The sequence below is a fragment of the Pelophylax lessonae genome (assembly GCF_965119305.1).
Source record: "Pelophylax lessonae genome assembly, chromosome: 1".
NCBI lineage: Eukaryota > Metazoa > Chordata > Amphibia > Anura > Ranidae > Pelophylax > Pelophylax lessonae.
Window position 1 is genome coordinate 391415175 of NC_138768.1, and position 19034 is coordinate 391434208.

Consider the following 19034-nt stretch of genomic DNA (forward strand, 5'->3'; position numbering starts at 1 on the left):
GACTGCCGGCAGTTTAAAAAAATACTGGGGTTATGGCAGCTATCTGCTGCCATAACCCAGGTATTTAACATCAAAGTACCGGCGTAAATCTTGGCTGGGCAGTCCGGAAGTGGTTAAAGATTTGTGGGACCAGTATTTACTAAAGAACACTACAATAATCTCTCAGTTTACCAATAAGTGAATATAGAATTTCAAAATCCTGTGCAACAGACCGATTTAATATTTATTGGTGATCAATACCAGAGCTGGTAAGGGTATTCATACCCATTTGATGGATATTGGTAGATTCTACAGGAACTGCAATTTTGTACAGGTAAGGAACCTTCAGTCATGAAGTGGGGCTCTATGCTGATCAATTGTGGAATAAGGAAACCATGGCACTCCAGGTTCTGTAAGACTATCCCAACCATTTAATGCGGTTTCTCCAAGATCGGTAGCACCAAGGGTATTTCTGCACTTGATAGGCTTATGTAGTGGTATGATGCACAATTAAGTAAATATCTTGTGAAAATATTATTTATATAAATAGAACGCGCATCTAACATATACAGTTAGCGTTAGGATTAGCATTTTCGTTACACCAAATCATTTTTCTCTTACTGAAAGCTCAATATGCGGTAAAGTGCATCTAAAGCCAAATTATTTTAATTTGGATAGAGTAGGTTAGGGTATAGAACATGGGTGTCCAACCTTTTGGCCTCTCTGGGCCACATTGAGTGTAGAGAAATTTTCTCGGGCCGCATATAAAATATACACTATAGTTAAGGCATGTAATAAAATGTCGCAGCACCCCCCCCCCCGCACTAATTTAACACAACTAGAGGATGATCAAATTAAATGGAATCAGTATACAGAGGTTTACTTCTTTTGAGAGACAATAAAGGAACACTCTAACCACCATGACCACTTCAGTGATTTGAAGTGGTCATTGTGGTAGGAGTCGGAAACACTGCACATGCTCGCCTCCCCTCAGCCTCTGCCTACCGTTAGTTGGAAGCTGCTGTGGCCGTGCCCCTGACTTCTTCCCCAGCAAAAAACTAATTGTCAGGGGGCAGTGGGCCGCATTGCCTGCGGTTCTGGGCCGCATGTGGCCCTCGGGCCGCAGGTTGGACATGCCTGGTTTAGAACCTCTGTCTATTTTTTTTCCTCTAGATTTGATGGAACATAATGTCAGATGAATTCTGAAATTTTGAGCAGTAACTGGATCAAGAATAATTTCATTGGTGGGAGTTAAACTGTCCAGAAGAGCATTTACCTCACTTTGCAGAGATCTCCTCTAACTTCCTGTTGTGTCTCAAGACAAAAGTAAAAGGAAAACCTCCCCAGTAAAACACAGCCAGCCAAAAGAAAAAAAAAGTTTTGGCTTTAAATATACATTAACAGGATACAATTACTGCCACAGGATGAATTATTTACACAAGCCAAACCTTAAAACTCATATTCTCAAGTCAAAATGATCTGTCAGCACTTGAAAAAGAGTCAAATATACCTAGGATATCCCTCGTAGACAAAAAAGATAATATTTAAATTTACAGCATGTATAAACAGAAAAAAAAAAGAACCCTCAAATTCTACATTGATCGGCGTGGGTAAAATGACTGGGACAGATAATACAATATCGCCCTCTGCTGGTCACCTTTTACTCAGAAAACTAAATTAATAAAAAGGGACACTAAACCATGGCTTACATATAGCATGTGGAAGATGTGTTGGGATCAAATAGAACCTGGGAAGAAACATAGTAGCTACCATTGGTGACTTGTTGCTGAAAGTTCCTGGGCTTTCTTCCTGGTTCTTTACACTTTGTGGAATAGTGGCTTGTAGCACAAATGTGTGTCCCAAGAACCTGCACCTTTAAAGCTAAACTCAAACTAAAAAAAACAAAAAAATAAACCTTTGCAGTGGATCCACCTCCTAACTACAAGGGTTAACTGGTGGAAAGGGGCGGGGGGCTAAATAAGGTGATATACTTGCCCTATTTGTCCTGTGTTGTGGGAGGTCCCTGGGTGATCTCATGTATAATGTAGGACTGCTGGTCCCACATAGCATTGGATGATGTCAGAGAGCTGCGACCAGTCAGGTAGCAAAGAAAATGGGCTTTGGGGGATTGGTCGCATGAAGAGGAGGAGGAAGTCTCTTGGAGTGAGGAAAAAAAAAGTACCAATATCACACTTATCATCCCCGAATGAAAAATAAAAAAAGCTGTTAACCCTTTGCCATGTGGAGGGGCACCCACTAAGGGTAAATAGGGATGAACGTTTGACTTTTTTTTTTTGTCAGGTTAAGTAATGGCAGATCAAAACTAATCTCTTTGATCTGCAAACAAAGCAGAGTGGATACAAAAAACAATGTTACCTTGAGAGCCGGTTCACACTACCACGACCAGAAAGTCGCCCCGTGACTTGTAAGAGACTTGGAAGAGACTTGTGCACTACTTTGAAGAGACAGGCAACTTTGTCTGTGGGGAATGCCTGGCTAATCTCTTTCTTCTTCCTGGAAAGTCTGATAACAAGTCGCTTCAATTAAGATAAGGAGGCGACTCCCATTGAAGTATATGGGACAGGTCGCCTCAAAGTAGTACAGGACCCTTTTCTGAAGTCGGAGCGACTTCAGTAGTGCCAATTAAGACGCCACTGATTGATTAACATTGCTTTTGTTATGTCAAGCGACCTGGGGTGACACAAGTCGCCTCACAAGTTGTGCTAGTGTGAATGGGCTCTTAATCTCTCTTTGGGGTTGTTCACATTTGTAGCAGCCCTTATGGCCTCCACAGTGGATCGCTTTTCAGACAGCGGTACGGGAGCAGCTGCCAGGCAATCAAGGGAAATACTGTCCCCTTCTGAATACCTGTATTTTGTTTTTTTTACAGCCAAATAAAGATTTTGGATGGGAATACCACGTGGTACCATTCACTTGCATGGATCACATTTAGTGGCAGTGCCCCTGTGTAAACAAGTTCTATCTCACATCTGAGCAGTGTTTATAAACATTGTGTCAGACAGTCCAATTTTTGATAGCCCTCAGCTGCTGTATTTACTTTACCAAGGAACAAACACACACACTTCAGCTCTACAATACTTGCACATTATCTCATGTTTATCCTTTTGTTGCAAGTACAAAAAAATACCTGGTGATCTGCCAGAAATCGAGTGTGCCCCCAACTTTTTCTTTGAGCTAACAAAAACTGTGCTTCTGTTGCACTAACTAATAATCCAAGCAATGTGATTAACCCTAGCCAGTTCTTCTATACTTAACTACAGAACACCTCCCTCTCCCCATAACAGAATATGAAAGTGTTCTGTTGTCCAGCATGGAAAAATCAGTCAGGGCATGACAACACTGCTTGGCAGATCAGTGTAGCAGAGGCAGCATTGTCAGCTCATATAAGATTGGATTTAAACAATGACTTTTCTCTAACTGCAGCATGTATAAAAAAGACAAAGCAAATATTGCAAATGTGAACATATTGCAGAGATAAACCAAAAACAGACTGCATCACAAGCAGGTAACTGGTGAAAACCTTTCTCAAGGAAGGAAGGAAGGAAGGAAGGAAGGAAGGAGGAGGTGTATCCTCATCAGACCATCTGTACTCCTGTTCTGCCTAAATACCCAAATTGGTTCTCCATTGCAGGGCTGGAAGTTTAGAGCCAGGAAGAGGACAAACAACCCTGCATTGAAGATTTCCCCAGGTTCCAGCTGCCTGCACGTCGTAGGACATCCTTCATTACAGCAATGTAACTAAAGCAGATTTTTTTTTTTTTTAAACGTAATACGCAAGATAAATGTAATTTTTATGATTGAACAGGATCACACTTTGTAAATGCACCTTGCAATTAAATTGCTTGTTACCCCAACACTTCATATTCCTGATATGTACCTGCTGTACCATGTACTTGTATAAGAGTCTCCTGTTCTCTTTGTATTGTTTCCTTTATGTGAAATCCCTGGTGTTCCTGCCAGTCCCTCAGCTTTCCTATTAAAAACTGACCACACTAAGCAGGAGAGCACAACGTAGTCAGTTCTCTAGGTATGCTGGGAACTCAGTATGCTCTCCTCCAATGATCAGACTTTTCCTAACAAACCCAACAGCCCCCCCACCCCCAGAGAGCTAGCAGGGAGGAGCGCTGAGCAGTGTGTATGGTAATGCATGAGTAGGCACAGAAGTACCACTAGTGAAGTGGATATGTGCTTGTCAGCTGATCCAAGCAGTGTAATCATTTGAAAGAAAAGCATTCTATATTTATAAGTATTACAATATGAAAAAGATTCCTACCCAGTTGATGGATTTCAAAGGGATAAAATAGTAGTAGTGGCAGAAATCCAGAATAAGAGTGTAACCACTAAGGAGCTGAGTGTAAAAGCAGAGCTGGAGGAACAGCCAGTGATTGTCTTCTCCAACACAGTTGTTTATCCTGTGGAGGAAAAACACATGAAATAACTTCTGAAAATACATTTTATAATACACACGGTCTCATAAAGAAAAAAAACTGCTTGTAAAACCATCTATTTTAATGGATTAATGGGAAGTGATGGAGAAAACAGGAAAAAATTACATAAAGTAAAAGATTATGTCAATTTGAATTTGTGAATTTTCTGGAATTAGGCCTGGTTCACACAGGCAATCTAAGTGTATATCTGTTTGAAGGACCTTCTCTGCCCATGCGGTATGCACAGGTGTCCCGTGTATCCACATGCTGGTAGTCCTATTCATGCGTTTTAGGGACACAGCGACTGCATTAACACAGCTGCTGGTCCCAATTTGATAGTCAAACTGATGCATGTCCGTGAATGCAGGCAGTGTGTGCTTAAGGACATGCACTCGCAACTGCACGGCTGTCAAATTATGACCAGCTGCTGTGTCTGTGCAGCTGTTGCATCCCAACAAACATGAATCGAACTGCATGCACACAAATGAATAGAACATCTGTGCATCCCATAAAGGAAAAAAACAGCTCTTTGCATGAATGTTTTTATCTTGCATTATATTAGCACAAATTGTTATTAAAAATAAATAAATAAAGAAGACTTAAACCTGAATTTGAGACATGACAACAATATACAGTATGTAAAATTGTCTAACATAAGTCATCAACTTTTCAAATGAAGGCCCTAGAATTATTCCTTTCTAAAATGCTTTTTCTTCTCACTTAACTTTATTGCTATCACAAGGGGGCTTAGAAGCCCACTGTGTGATAGCACTTCCTAATGACTGGTACTCCTTATGTAGAAATCAGGGATCTTTAGACCCCTGATGCCTCCCCTGCGCTCAGGCAAGTCTCACAGACACTGCATTCTCAATCAGTAGCTTCATCCAGCTCTCCAAGCCAGATGACTCTAAACCCAGATGTGCTTAGAGCTGAATGCGTCCATGTTAATACTGTACAGGAGAGATGGAGGAACGGGCATTTGTCTTTTTCTGGTCTCAGGCTCCCAGGAGAAGCAGAAACTAAACATTCCCTTTATTGCAATGCAGAAAGAAATGCAGAATTATCATTGCTGTCTGCTTTCTGCAAAACACAGAGTTTATAAAGCTGGTCTTTCAGAAAAAAAAAAAAAAAAAAAAAAAAAAGAAAAAAAGGGGGCAGAGAGCTGACGTTACACTCTGCAAGGCTCAGTGAGAGAAGAGCTGATTGGAGGGAAGAGACACAAAAGCACAACAAAGCTGAGGCTGTCAATCAGCTGGAGCTCCCTCCCTTCACCATTTTTCTCTTGGTGTCAGGAAAACTTATCAGAAGTGATCAGAAGTGATTCGTTCAGCTAGCAGAAAAACAAAGCAGCAGACAAAAATAACACTTAAGGCCCGTACACACGTAGCGATTGTCGACCGTAAATATTCGGCCACCGTCCGATCGGCAGATTGTCGGCTTGTTAGTATGATGCTTCCGACAACAGACTGCGACTTTTCGGCCGAACAGAATCTGATGTGCATGCTTTAAAATTTTTGTTGGCCAACACCAGAACGGCCGATTGTTCCTCAGTCAGTACAGAATTCGGCCGACAAACAGCAGATGAGCAAGACTGGGCATGCTCAGAGAAGAAAAAACACACGGAAAGTTAACCATCACATGACATCACTTCTGCAGTCGGTTGTTGTTGGCCGACAAAATTTGTGTGCAGTCTTTAGCACTTTTCAACCTACACGACAGCACCGGACAAAAGACGGCCGATCGTTCGGCCGACAATCGGTGCGTGTGTACGGGCCTTTAGTGTTTTTAGTTGCAGCAAGTACTCACTATAGAAGGATATGCTTTGTTCATGTTTCATGTCTGAGGTTTACAACTATTTTAATGATCCAGAACAGATTTGCAACTAGTGAAGGCAGTGTAAGGTCAGGACTTTTAACCTACAGGCTTGATAATGGCTAGTGAATCAATAATTAATGATGCCTGAGGATTACCAATACATCCAGGAGAGTAGCAGCAGCAGCCTTTAATTCTCGCAGAGGTTTCCTGTAAAGGTCTACACATACAGTGAGGGAAAAAAGTATTCGATTCCCTGCCAATTTAGCCCACTGACAAAGAAATGATCAGTCTATAATTCTGATGGTAGGTTTATTTTAACAGTGAGAGATAGAACAACAAAAATATCCAGAAATAAAGGAATAAAACTGATTTGCATTTTAATGAGTGAAATAAGTATTTGATCCCCTATCAATCAGCAAGATTTCTGGCTCCTAGGTGTCTTGTGTACAGGTAATCTGAGATAAGGAGCACTCTCCTAAAGGGAATGCTCCTAATCTCAGCATGTTACCTGTATAAAAGACACCTGTCCACAAAAGCAAATCATATTCCAATCTCTCAAACATCGCCAAGACCAAAGAGCTGTCAAAGGATGTCAGGGACAAGATTGTAGACCTACACAAAGCTGGAATGGTCTACAAGACTATCGCCAAGCAGCTTGGTGGAAGGGTGACAATAACCGGTGCGATTATTCGCAAATGGAAGAAACACAAAAGAACTGTCAATCTCCCCCGGTCTGGGGCTCCATGCAAGATCTCACCTCGTGGAGTTTCACTGATCATGAGAACAGTGAGGAACTACACAGGAGAATCTTGTCAATGATCTCAAAGCAGCTGGGGCCAAAGTCACCAAGAAAACAATTGTTAACACTCTACATCATGAAGGACTAAAATCCAGTAGAGCCGGCAAGGTCCCCCTGCTCAAGAAAGCACATGTACAGGCCCGTCTGAAGTATGCTAATAAACATCTGAATGATTCAGAGGAGAACTGGGTGAAAGTGTTGTAGTCAGATGAGACCAAAATCGAGTTCTTTGGCATCAACTCAACTCACTGTGCTTGGAGGAGGAGAAATGATGCCTATGACCCCAAGAACACCATCCCCACTGTCAAACATTGAGATGGAAACATATGCTTTGGGGGTGTTTATCTGCTAAAGGGGACAGTACAACTTCACTGCATCAAGGGGACGATGGAAGGGGCCATGTACCGTCATATCCTCTGGGAAAATGGGTTGTGGATGGGTATTCCGGCATGACAATGACCCAAAACACAAAGGAGTGGCTCAAGAAGAAGCACATTAAGGCCCTGGAGTGGCCTAGCCAGTCTCCAGACCTTAATCCCATAGAAATGTGGAGGGAGCTGAAGGTTCAAGTTAACGTCAGCCTCAAGACCCTAAAGACTTTGAGAGGATCTGCAAAAAAAGGGGTGGGACAAAATCCCTCCTAAAAAGGTGTGCAAACCTGGTGGCCAACTATAAGAAACGTCTGACCTCTGAATGCCAACAAAAGGTTTTGTCACCAAGTACTAAGTCATGTTTTGCAAAGGGGTCAAATACTCATTTTGCTCATTAAAATGCAAATCAATTTATAAAACTCTTTTGAAATATGTTTTTCTGGATTTTTTTCTTTTGTTATTCTGTTGCTCACTGTTAAAATTATAGACTGATCATTTCTTTGTCAGTGGGAAAACGTACAAAATCAGCAGGGGATCAAATACTTTTTTTCCCCGTCACTGTAGTTGTGTTGTTGGTAGCATTTGCAGACCCCTGTCTTCAGGTGGGTTACACTGTCATGCTGCTGATTATTCACTTATTCTCTAACTGGATAAGAATATTATTTTACATGTCTGGCTATTGGTTAGGCTACAGTGATCCATAACTATTAGACATTTATAATAGCATTGTGGCTATGGTTTGCATAACTTTTACAATCTGTAAACCAATAAGAAGTGACTTGATTACACAGAAGGTAATCTCAGAATAAAGTGAGGCCATTACCAAGGACAGTGGTGATCCATCTTTCTGACACAGTGCCCACATCGACTGCAGTGGTGAGAGCGTTTTGGTCTCATCATGTTGCATTTGTTGCATAATTCCCAGAATTCTTTTTCTAGAAAACAAAATAAAAGTTACAATCCTAAAAACAGGTAAAAAATAAAATAAAAAAAAAAAAAAAGGTCAAAATCCAAACACAATTTAGCCAAATGTAATTTATAAGGAAGGCAAACAGGAATTTGTGCTCCATAGTCCCAAGAGTGGTTTGCAGAAAGGCATTTCCTTAACTTATGGTAGCGTTACATTTCCATGTATATTGTATGTGTTGCACAACTCTTTGAATAAAAACGAGTTTAAAAAAAAAGCCATTTCCTTAGGACTGTTCGGTGGCCAGGTCATTGATGCATGACAAGTTGCCATCTAATGTCAGTAACAGCTATAAATATCAATAAAAGGGGTCGGACTCGCTCCTTCAGTACTCTACCGGTACTCTTCATTGTAATCCTAGAAGAAAACCTGTTAAGAGTCTGTAAAAGACTTCAGACTGGGGTGGAGGTACACCTTCCAGTAGGACAACGACCCTAAACATACAGCCAGAACTACAATGGAATGATTTAGATCAAAGCATATTCATGTGTTAGGATGGCCCAGACAAAGCCCAGACCTAAATCCAATTAAGAGTCTGTGGCAAGACTTAAGAATTGCTGTTCACAGAAGCTCTCCCATCCAATCTAACAGAGCTTGAGCTATTTTGCAAAGAAGAATGGGCAACAATCTCACTCTCTAGATGTGCAAAGGCAGAGACATCCCCAAAAAGACTTGCAGCTGTAATTGCAGTGAAAGGTGGTTCTAGTATTGACTCAGGGGGGCTGAATACAAATGCAGGCCACACTTTTCAGATATTCACTTGTAAATATTTTTGAAAATCATTTATCATATTCCTTCCACTTCACAATTATGTGCCACTTTGTGTTGGTCTATCACATAAAAGCCCAATATAATACAGTTACATTTTTTGGTTGTTACATGACAAAATGTGGAAAATTTCAAGGGGTATGAATACTTTTCAAGGAACTGTATACTACAATTTACATGCTACTTAGCTGTAACCACTGGTTGTCAAGTCACCTAATCTGCAGAACGCTGAAAATAAGGCTGCTGCTAGGGAGATGGCTTCTAACAAGTGGTTAAATTGTTCAGTAGCATAGGATAGAAAGAACATACCAAAAAAAAAAACTCAAGCAGCATTAGGTCCCTAGGAAAAAAAAGTAAAACTATTCTGGCTGGCTGTCAATGTCTTTTTATAAAAGCAGAGAAATAGGAAAGTTGATTTAACAAGCGGATTGGTTAAAACACATTTTTCCACAACTTGGCAGTAGAATGAAAACCTCACTTGCATATTAAACGGTGTACTGTATATTAAAGACAAATAGAATATACAGCATTTCCTGGTTATAAGGAATGTTTTGAATCTATTGTCGAACATTATTTTGATAATTATACAGTTGTATTGAGCATAATAACAGAGTCAAACCCAACAGTTGCTATGGTGATAAAATTGATCAAACACAGCAGAACACCCACTTCTATCCAGTCTGCTTGCTTGTTTTGTACTTCTTAGGAATGTGAACATGTTCATAGTATATTAGATTATTGTTCAAGCAACAAAGAATGGCTCACTATTCAGGTAATGTAGCAATGGAGAGAAAACGAAGGCCGGTAGCAATGCATCTGTGCTATACTAAAGCCGAAATTCTTACACTCTTATTCTCAGGAAATGCTTCCTTTAACAATTCACACACAAAAAAAAAAAAATTATATTATATAATAATAAAATAAAATCGATTTTATTGGTTGAGCTAGATGGACTTGTGTCTTTTTTTTCAACCTAACTATGTAACTAAATAAATGTATCATATACATATATACATATATACACACACACATACAGTGGGTACAGAAAGTATTCAGACCCCCTTAAATTTTTCACTCTGTTATATTGCAGCCATTTGCTAAAATCATTTAAGTTCATTCTTCTTCCTCATGAATGTACACATAGCACCCCATACTGACAGAAAAACACAGAATTGTTGACATTGTTGCAGATTTATTAAAAAAGAAAAACTGAAATATCACATGGTCCTAAGTATTCAGACCCTTTGCTGTGACACTCATATATTTAACCCAGGTGCTTTCCATTTCTTCTGATCATCCTTGAGATGGTTCTACTCCTTCATTTGAGTCCAGCTGTGTTTGATTATACTGATTGGACTTGATTAGGAAAGCCACACACCTGTCTATATAAGACCTTCCAGATCACAATGCATGTCAGAGCAAATGAGAATCATGAGGTCAAAGGAACTGCCTGAAGAGCTCAGAGACAGAATTGTGGCAAGGCACAGATCTGGCCAAGGTTACAAAAAGATTTCTGCTGCACTTAAGGTTCCCAAGAGCACAGTGGCCTCCATAATCCTCAAATGGAAGACGTTTGGGACGACCAGAACCCTTCCTAGAGCTGGCCGTCCGGCCAAACTGAGCTATCGGGGGAGAAGAGCCTTGGTGAGAGAGGTAAAGAAGAACCCAAAGATCAATGTGGCTGAGCTCCAGAGATGCAGTCAGGAGATGGGAGAAAGTTGTAGAAAGTCAACCATCACTGCAGCCCTCCACCAGTCGGGGCTTTATGGCAGAGTGGCCCGACGGAAGCCTCTCCTCAGTGTAAGACACATGAAAGCCCGCATGGAGTTTGCTAAAAAAACACCTGAAGGACTCCAAGATGGTGAGAAATAAGATTCTCTGGTCTGATGAGACCAAAATAGAACTTTTTGGCCTTAATTCTAAGCGGTATGTGTGGAGAAAACCAGGCACTGCTCATCACCTGTCCAATACAGTCCCAACAGTGAAGCATGGTGGTGGCAGCATCATGCTGTGGGGGTGTTTTTCAGCTGCAGGGACAGGACGACTGGTTGCAATCGAGGGAAAGATGAATGCGGCCAAGTACAAGGATATCCTGGACAAAAACCTTCTCCAGAGTGCCCTGGACCTCAGACTGGGCCGAAGGTTTACCTTCCAACAAGACAATGACCCTAAGCACACAGCTAAAATAACGAAGGAGTGGCTTCACAACAACTCCGTGACTGTTCTTGAATGGCCCAGCCAGAGCCCTGACTTAAACCCAATTGAGCATCTCTGGAGAGACCTAAAAATGGCTGTCCACCAACGTTTACCATCCAACCTGACAGAACTGGAGAGGATCTGCAAGGAGGAATGGCAGAGGATCCCCAAATCCAAGTGTGAAAGACTTGTTGCATCTTTCCCAAAAAGACTCCTGGCTGTATTAGATCAAAAGGGGGCTTCTACTAAATACTGAGCAAAGGGTCTGAATACTTAGGACCATGTGATATTTCAGTTTTTCTTTTTTAATAAATCTGCAACAATGTCAACAATTCTGTGTTTTTCTGTCAGTATGGGGTGCTATGTGTACATTCATGAGGAAAAAGAATGAACTTAAATGATTTTAGCAAATGGCTGCAATATAACAAAGAGTGAAAAATTTAAGGGGGTCTGAATACTTTCCGTACCCACTATATATATATATATATATATATATATATATATATATATATATATATATATATATATATATATATATATATATATATATATATATAAATGGATTTTTGTAAAATCTTACCGTAAAATCCTTTTCTCTTAGCTCATCGACAGACGTAGTCCTCGGTGATACACCACCTTCGGGTTATGTTACCTCCGCAGGAGCAGGACTAGACAGGAAATTAAAAAGCTCTGGCCACACCCTAGGGGCAGTCCCAGAGGGTATATCCTCTCTCTCTCTGCCTCAGCAAATCAGTTATGTGAAAAAGCAGTGCTTAGAGAATTTAACCCAACCCAACTCCAAAACAGAGGGGCGGGGACTACGTCTGTCGATGAGCTAAGAGAAAAGGATTTTACGGTAAGATTTTACAAAAATCCATTTTTCTCTAGCGCTCATCGACAGACGTAGTCCTCGGTGATACACCACCTTCGGGACGTCCCAGAGCAGTATCACGACTGAGGGGTGGGAAAATGGAAATCAAATCCCAATCTAGAAGGCCCAACCGGTGCCAACTAGAAGTTTACAATGCTCATCCTTAATGATGAGACTCAACAAAAAAATTTTTCAAACAGAAAAAAACCCTCGAGGTAGACCACCGGTCTCCTCAAATTGCGGCCTGCAAAACCTTGCGGCCAAATGAGGCATCCGCCGATGCCGTCACATCAATTTTATAGAATTTAGTAAAGGTATGTACCGACGACCAAGTGGCCGCCTTACATACCTGGACCACTGACGCCTGATGGCGAAAGGCCCAGGAAGTACTGAGCGCTCGAGTGGAGTGCGCCCTAACAGGGAACGGAGGACTCTGACCCTTAATAGAATAAGCCTGTACCACCGTTTGTCTAATCCATTTGGCAATGGTCGCGGCAGATGCAGGCAAACCCTTTCTGGGGCCATCCGTGATCACAAAAAGTGAATCCGTCTTACGGAATGATTCCGTAGCTTTCAGGTATACCCTGATTGCCCGAACCACATCCAAGGAATGCAACGCATGTTCCCGATGATGCTTGGGCTGAGGACACAAGGAAGGTAGTACAATATCTTCATTCAGATGAAAATCTGAAACCACCTTAGGAAGAAAAGATGGCTTAGGATGAAGTACTACCTTATCCCTATGAATGACTAGGTATGGGGACTGGCATGATAATGCAGCCAGTTCTGACACCCTGCGAGCAGAAGTAATAGCCACCAAGAAGACCACCTTCTGGGATAAAGTAAGCAAGGGAATCTCCCTGATGTTTTCAAAGGGAGGTTTCTGTAGAACCGACAAAACCAAATTAAGATCCCAGGGCGGTAAGGGCGCGCGGACTGGAGGAGCCAGGTGCCGCACCCCCTGGATGAAATTCCGCACCAAGGATTTGGTAGCTAAAGGTTTCTGAAAGAAGATTGCTAATGCTGAAACTTGACCCTTGATGGTGCTCAAGGCTAGCTTCTGCTCAACCCCTTGTTGCAAAAAGGCCAATATTCGAGACACCGAATAGGTACGTGGAGGAAATCCTAAAGATTCGCACCACGCAATATAAGTCTTCCATGTGTGATAATAGACTTTGCTGGAAGTCGCTTTCCTTGCTTTAATAAGGGTAGGAATGACAGAAGTAGACAAACCTCTGTCCTTCAGTACTTGGGTCTCAATGGCCAGGCCATTAAAACCAGCGACTGTAAAGCACGAAGGTAAATAGGTCCTTGAGACTATAGACACTCCCTGAGACGAAGTTCCCACGGAACGTCTGCGACTAACCTGTCCAAGTCGGCCAGGCCGGTTTGAAGAGGCCAGCCTAGAATTTCTAGGACCACTGGCGCTGATTGGATCTGAACCAGGCGTCCCTAGAGGTATCTGGCCCCGACCATCCGAGAAAGTCTGGTCGTTTTCTGTTCCCACACATTTATCAGATACCTGATAGTTATCAGGCAAGGTGATCTTTTCTGGTTGAACCTCAGGGACCGAAGTCACCCGACTAGAGGCTACTTGGCCTATCTGGTCAATCAGATCCGATTCCTGTGAGGTATCGGGACTAATCTTAGGAAAAGGTAAAGGAAAAGATCTATACAGGGAACGGTAACTACCGCTTCCTGTACTTAAATGTTGGAAGGGAAGAATCGCACCGGTAGTAGTGGTTGATGCTCGATCTAATGTCCTGAATACCGGTGAAAACGTCCCCCCACCCTGAAATTGGGTGGGGGCGCACCTTCAGGCTGTGTACTCCTTTACTTCGGGTTTGGCTGGGTTGGTCCTCTGCTTGTCCGACCAGCCCTTCTTGAACCCTCCTGGAGGAGTCTTGCCTTTCCCGGAAGTACCAGCCGGGCGTCCTTTATGGGCGGTAAAGAAAGGTCCTCGCTTGTTGCGAGGTTCCTTAGCTTTTGCAGCCTGTGGCAAAAAAGTACTCTTGCCCCCGGTGGCATCCTTAATGATTTCATCTAGGTTGGCTCCAAATAGACGATTCCCCTGGAAAGGGAGATTGGTCAAAGTCTTTTTGGAACCTAGGTCAGCTGACCAGCATTTTAACCACAGCACACGTCTGAGGATCACTGCTAACTTAGATGCATGCCCTAACAAGGGAGTAGTGTCCAAGGCTGCGTCACAGATAAACCGTAGCCCTTGTATGATCTGTTCTATCAAATCAGATGTCTCCTGGGGAATATCTTTTCCCCTAAGATCTTGGCGTACCATCTTCGCCCATTCTGTAAGTGTCTGGGAAACTAGACCAATAACAATTACTGGTCTAAATGCTGACCCTATCAGAGAAAAGATAGTGCGGGACTCCGCTTCTATCTTTCGATCCACCGGATCCTTAAAGGACGAAGTGTCCTCTACTGGAATAACCGTGGCTTTATTCAGCCTGGAAATAGGCGGATCCACGACTGGTGGTACCGTCCATTTCTTAATGATGGATTCCTCAAACGGATAGCGTCTAGCAATACGCTTGGAAATAGTAAAGGTACGTTTAGAATGTTCCCATTCTCCTTTAATCTGATTTCCAAAACATTTAGGTACAGGAAAAGCCTTCGCCGTCTTGATGGGCTTATTAGTCCCAAAAGGCCTCTCTGTTTCAGTTGCCTCTGCCGGTAAAGCCTCAAGTTTTAAGGTTTCTTGCACTGCCACAACTAGTGCGTCCACCAATGCTTCTTCCTGAATTATAGCAGGAGAAGAAGCGTCCTCCTCACTGTCTGAGGGGGCTTTACCTGGGATAGCAGCCCTTGCAGAGGAACCTGCAACTGCAGTGACCATCTCTGAATCAGAGTCAGAGGTGTCAGATAGTATAGGGGTAGGCGGGGGTCGCTTCCTTGACCCCCGTCCCTGACAGGCCGCCTCCACCCGAGCCACCATAGACTCCAAAATTGCTGTAAATGACTCTATACTCTGTACACCGGCGGGTCCCGAGGCCCCCTCGAGGGAAACAGGTGGGGGAATCTGTGTGGCAGGGTCCATAATAACTCCAGTTACTTCCTGGATGATATAATTCAAAGTAAAGAAAAAACTTTTTTTTTTTTTTTTTTGACCCTCAGCGCCACAAAAAACCCCTTAGTGTTACCTGCTAGGGATCCCTATCGATCGAGAGAGAGAGAGATAGACCCCCAGGCTCACCACTTGATGTTCAGAGTTGAACTGCAACAGCTTACAGCGCTGTCTTAGACAAACAGGAAGTCTTTTGGCTGGCTGCCCAGGAAGAAAGGAGGCGGCTCCGCCCCTCTGTACGCCTTCCGGCGCCTCCCCCAAGCTCCACGAGGTGTAGAATCACCTAAAACATGGCCGCCCCCATGCTGGAGACACGAGGCTACGCCAAAATGGCGGCTCGTGCGATCCAGCAAAAAAAATGGCGGCGGCCTGTGCTGACTAGCGTTGTGCTGCAGGCACACAACACTCTCTCTGCATGGGGATATGGCGTGTTTGGCGGTACCGGCCCTGGCGGACCGCATGGCCGTTCGGGAGGCCTGCTATTAGCTGGAGATCTGACTTGGAAGGCAGTCTACATGTCCATGGCTTCTGACTGGTAGGTAGCTTATACTTAACCCATAAGATTCCCAGAATGCCACAGATTACATCTTTAAAACATGTATACAATAGATTGTTAGCTCCCAAACCAAGCCTCCTGGCTTTTGCACACATAAAATCACACTCAAAATAGGAGGATTTGTGACATGTTATAGGATAGAAAGAAACTCTTTCTTACCATACAGAGAGGGGCCCGCGTTCACCACAAAACCCGTCAGGGAAAACAGGGGGAACATACTACTCACCATACCGGAACCAGGCGGGCACCAACTCCTGACAGTACCCCTCTCCACCGGGGCGGGAGGGCTGTCGACCGATACAGACGCCGTGACTCATGGTCTTTGGCGTTTCAGCGAGACGTTTAACTCACGGGTTCAGTCCTTTAATGGGACTTTGTCGCGGCCGACTCAGCGCGGAGCTATGGCCTGCACGCGCTCGTAGGCTGAACTGGGGTGACCACCGGATCTCAACATCCAGCCCGTCGCCCAGTTCAGCTTTCTTGCTTGAAGATCTCACAGGAACACTGGAGAAAAAAAGCTGTCCAAAAATCCTTTTAGAAAAAAATTTCTTGCCAGGACCTAAGATCCCAGCAAGGTATCTAGGTCCTTACTCCTAACTAGACAGAAAATAACTGATTTGCTGAGGCAGAGAGAGAGAGGATATACCCTCTGGGACTGCCCCTAGGGTGTGGCCAGAGCTTTTTAATTTCCTGTCTAGTCCTGCTCCTGCGGAGGTAACATAACCCGAAGGTGGTGTATCACCGAGGACTACGTCTGTCGATGAGCGCTAGAGAAATATATATATATATATATATATATACACATATACACACATACATACATACTGTATAGATTATATATAAAGATGCTAGACAACATAAATCAAACATTCCAATATAGGTGTGTATCAGGCCAAAGTAAATATAAATATGCAGTACATCTCCCCATGTTTTATTCCTTTAAAAATGCAGCAAGTACAGAAAAATTCCTGGTGGTGTGCCAAAAATTCAGTGAGTTCATTATTTTCCGTTATGGGCTGACAACCTTTGCGTCTGTTTCAATGAAATCCCAAACTGTGTTGTCAGTCCTGCAACAGTTTTCTACTGCAGGACTTTGTCTCAATCCACATGTATACTTTTCTTTTTTTATTACCAGAAAAACAATGCTGCTTGCTTGACTCCCAAAAGCCTACATGCACATTGGAAAATCTAGGGGGGGGGGGGGGGTTCGAGACCTATGTTAATAGGAACAGCGTTCCTAGCATCTGCCTTGCATTCATTTTACTTGCTTGGGGATGATATCACAGAGAGCAGGGGCCAAAGTAAGGCCAAAATCAAATGAATAGAAAATTAACTTGGGATCACTTATTTGCAGTTTTTCTATGTATACTGCTAGCTTTGTCTAAATCACAGGTACTACAGGACAAGCAGTTAACATCCCTATGAGATATGAGCAGGTATAACCTACCACAACAAACCATACATGTCAGATCTGGCCAACACCATGGATGCCTGAAACAAATGCCTACAGTGTCTTGATCCACAAGTGTCTGGGCAGCTTCACTCAGTGAACTAGGCCAGATGAGGAAATGCCCCATGTTACATACCCTGTCCTCTATGAACCTGAATAACTGACCTGAACTAAGTGACATTCAAATCCTATGGCCTATACATTGACTCCTTTCCAAAATGTGTTGCCATAGAAGCTGATGGAGACCTCTCCCACATCAGAATGACAAGATGATTACAGGTCCCAAACATCACACTTGGGGATTTAAGAGGCGTATCAGGTACATAGTAGGTTCTCAGCTTTTTTTTTATTGTACAATAGAGGGTATTTCTGATGCATTTAGATGAAACTTAAGCTACATCAATAGTTTCATATTTTAGCAATTAATAAACAATATGTGAAATTAATATCCAAAAGTATTTTCAGTTCTATGAAAAACTCTTGAAGAAAAAAGTACAGTATATACCCCTAGGGAGTACTGGTAAGAAAAGTGGCTGAATAAAAGGGCATATGATGAGATAAGGGGACCGGCTACAGGGGATACTCGTAGTTACATAGGCACTTAGTTGGTAAGGTTGAATAAATTATTTATCCAGTTCAACCTGTGTGGATGTGTGTGTGCTCATGTCAAAAATCATATTCCGTATCTCTGTATAATGTGCTCCCTAAGATGACCATCTAGGAGTTTTTTTGAAACTATCAATACTTCCTGCGGTCACCACTGATTTTGTGGGAGTTCCACATCTTTACCACCCCGATAGTGAAAAACTATTGAAATACTCTGCATTTAGAGACGGTTCACACTCATGCAGCTGCGGGGTTCGCATGTAATGTCGGAGCGCACTGCTCCTTCATTTACATGCGATCGGCTGTGCGGTGCGAGTTTAGCCATACACTTTGTATGGCTAAATTCGCACCGCACCCGCAGCAAAGACGCACAGGACCCTTTTTTGAAGCCGCATCAGGATCGGATCGCACAGCGGTTCACACTTGTGCGATCCGATCCTGTGCGAACTGCAAGATCGCACTGCGATATGCGATCAAACTGGGGGTGTCGTTAAGATTACATTGACACCCCCAGCGTATCGCATAAGGCAGCCTTCCCGCATCGTATAAGTGTGAACCGGGGCTTAATGTTTTTTAAAAAGGGGTATGTGTTTAAAAAAACAATAAGAGAAAAACAAACCAGGTGGATACATTAAAATCTAGTGTTCATTTTGCCTGGCACTGTCATGTACCATATGCAGGCTATTTGCCCAGCTCACAGCAGGAAACCAGTTCTTGCAGACATCTCATACTGCTTACCTGTGATGGGGATTTTTGGACTATCTTGCAATTTGCCTGGGTCTGCAGTGGATGCTCGTAAAAGTGAGACCACGCAAAATAAGGAGGCACCGTAGTAGGCTGAAAAAACAAAGCATAAAATTAGCCACACATCATTCATTATTAAACATAAAATACCAAAGTATTCACAGTTTTCCTATACTATACTACTAGGTGAATGAAGAGGTCTGTTAAAAGGATACATTTACCATTAGTAACATGTTACACCTGTATTCCAAGTGTAACATGCTACTAATACAGCAGACCCCCCATTCTGACAGCGGGGCAGGGAATCCTCTCCTCGCAGCCACTGTCACAATTTAAAAACAGCACGGCTGTGCAGGCTCTGCACACATAGCCATGTCATTTA

At 42.8% G+C, this 19034-nt stretch overlaps 1 protein-coding gene across 1 annotated transcript in view; it reads right to left on the reverse strand.

Annotated features, from left to right (window-relative positions):
* The window catches only part of ZDHHC21 (zDHHC palmitoyltransferase 21), a 65200-nt gene that overhangs the window by 25932 nt on the left and 20234 nt on the right, over window positions 1–19034 (reverse strand). Inside the window, exons 3-5 of the mRNA XM_082244226.1 lie at window positions 18647–18745; window positions 8236–8347; window positions 4274–4412 (exon numbers count right to left, since the gene is read on the reverse strand). Coding sequence (XP_082100352.1) covers window positions 4274–4412; window positions 8236–8347; window positions 18647–18745 — 350 coding nt within the window. The remainder of the gene's footprint in view (window positions 1–4273; window positions 4413–8235; window positions 8348–18646; window positions 18746–19034) is intronic.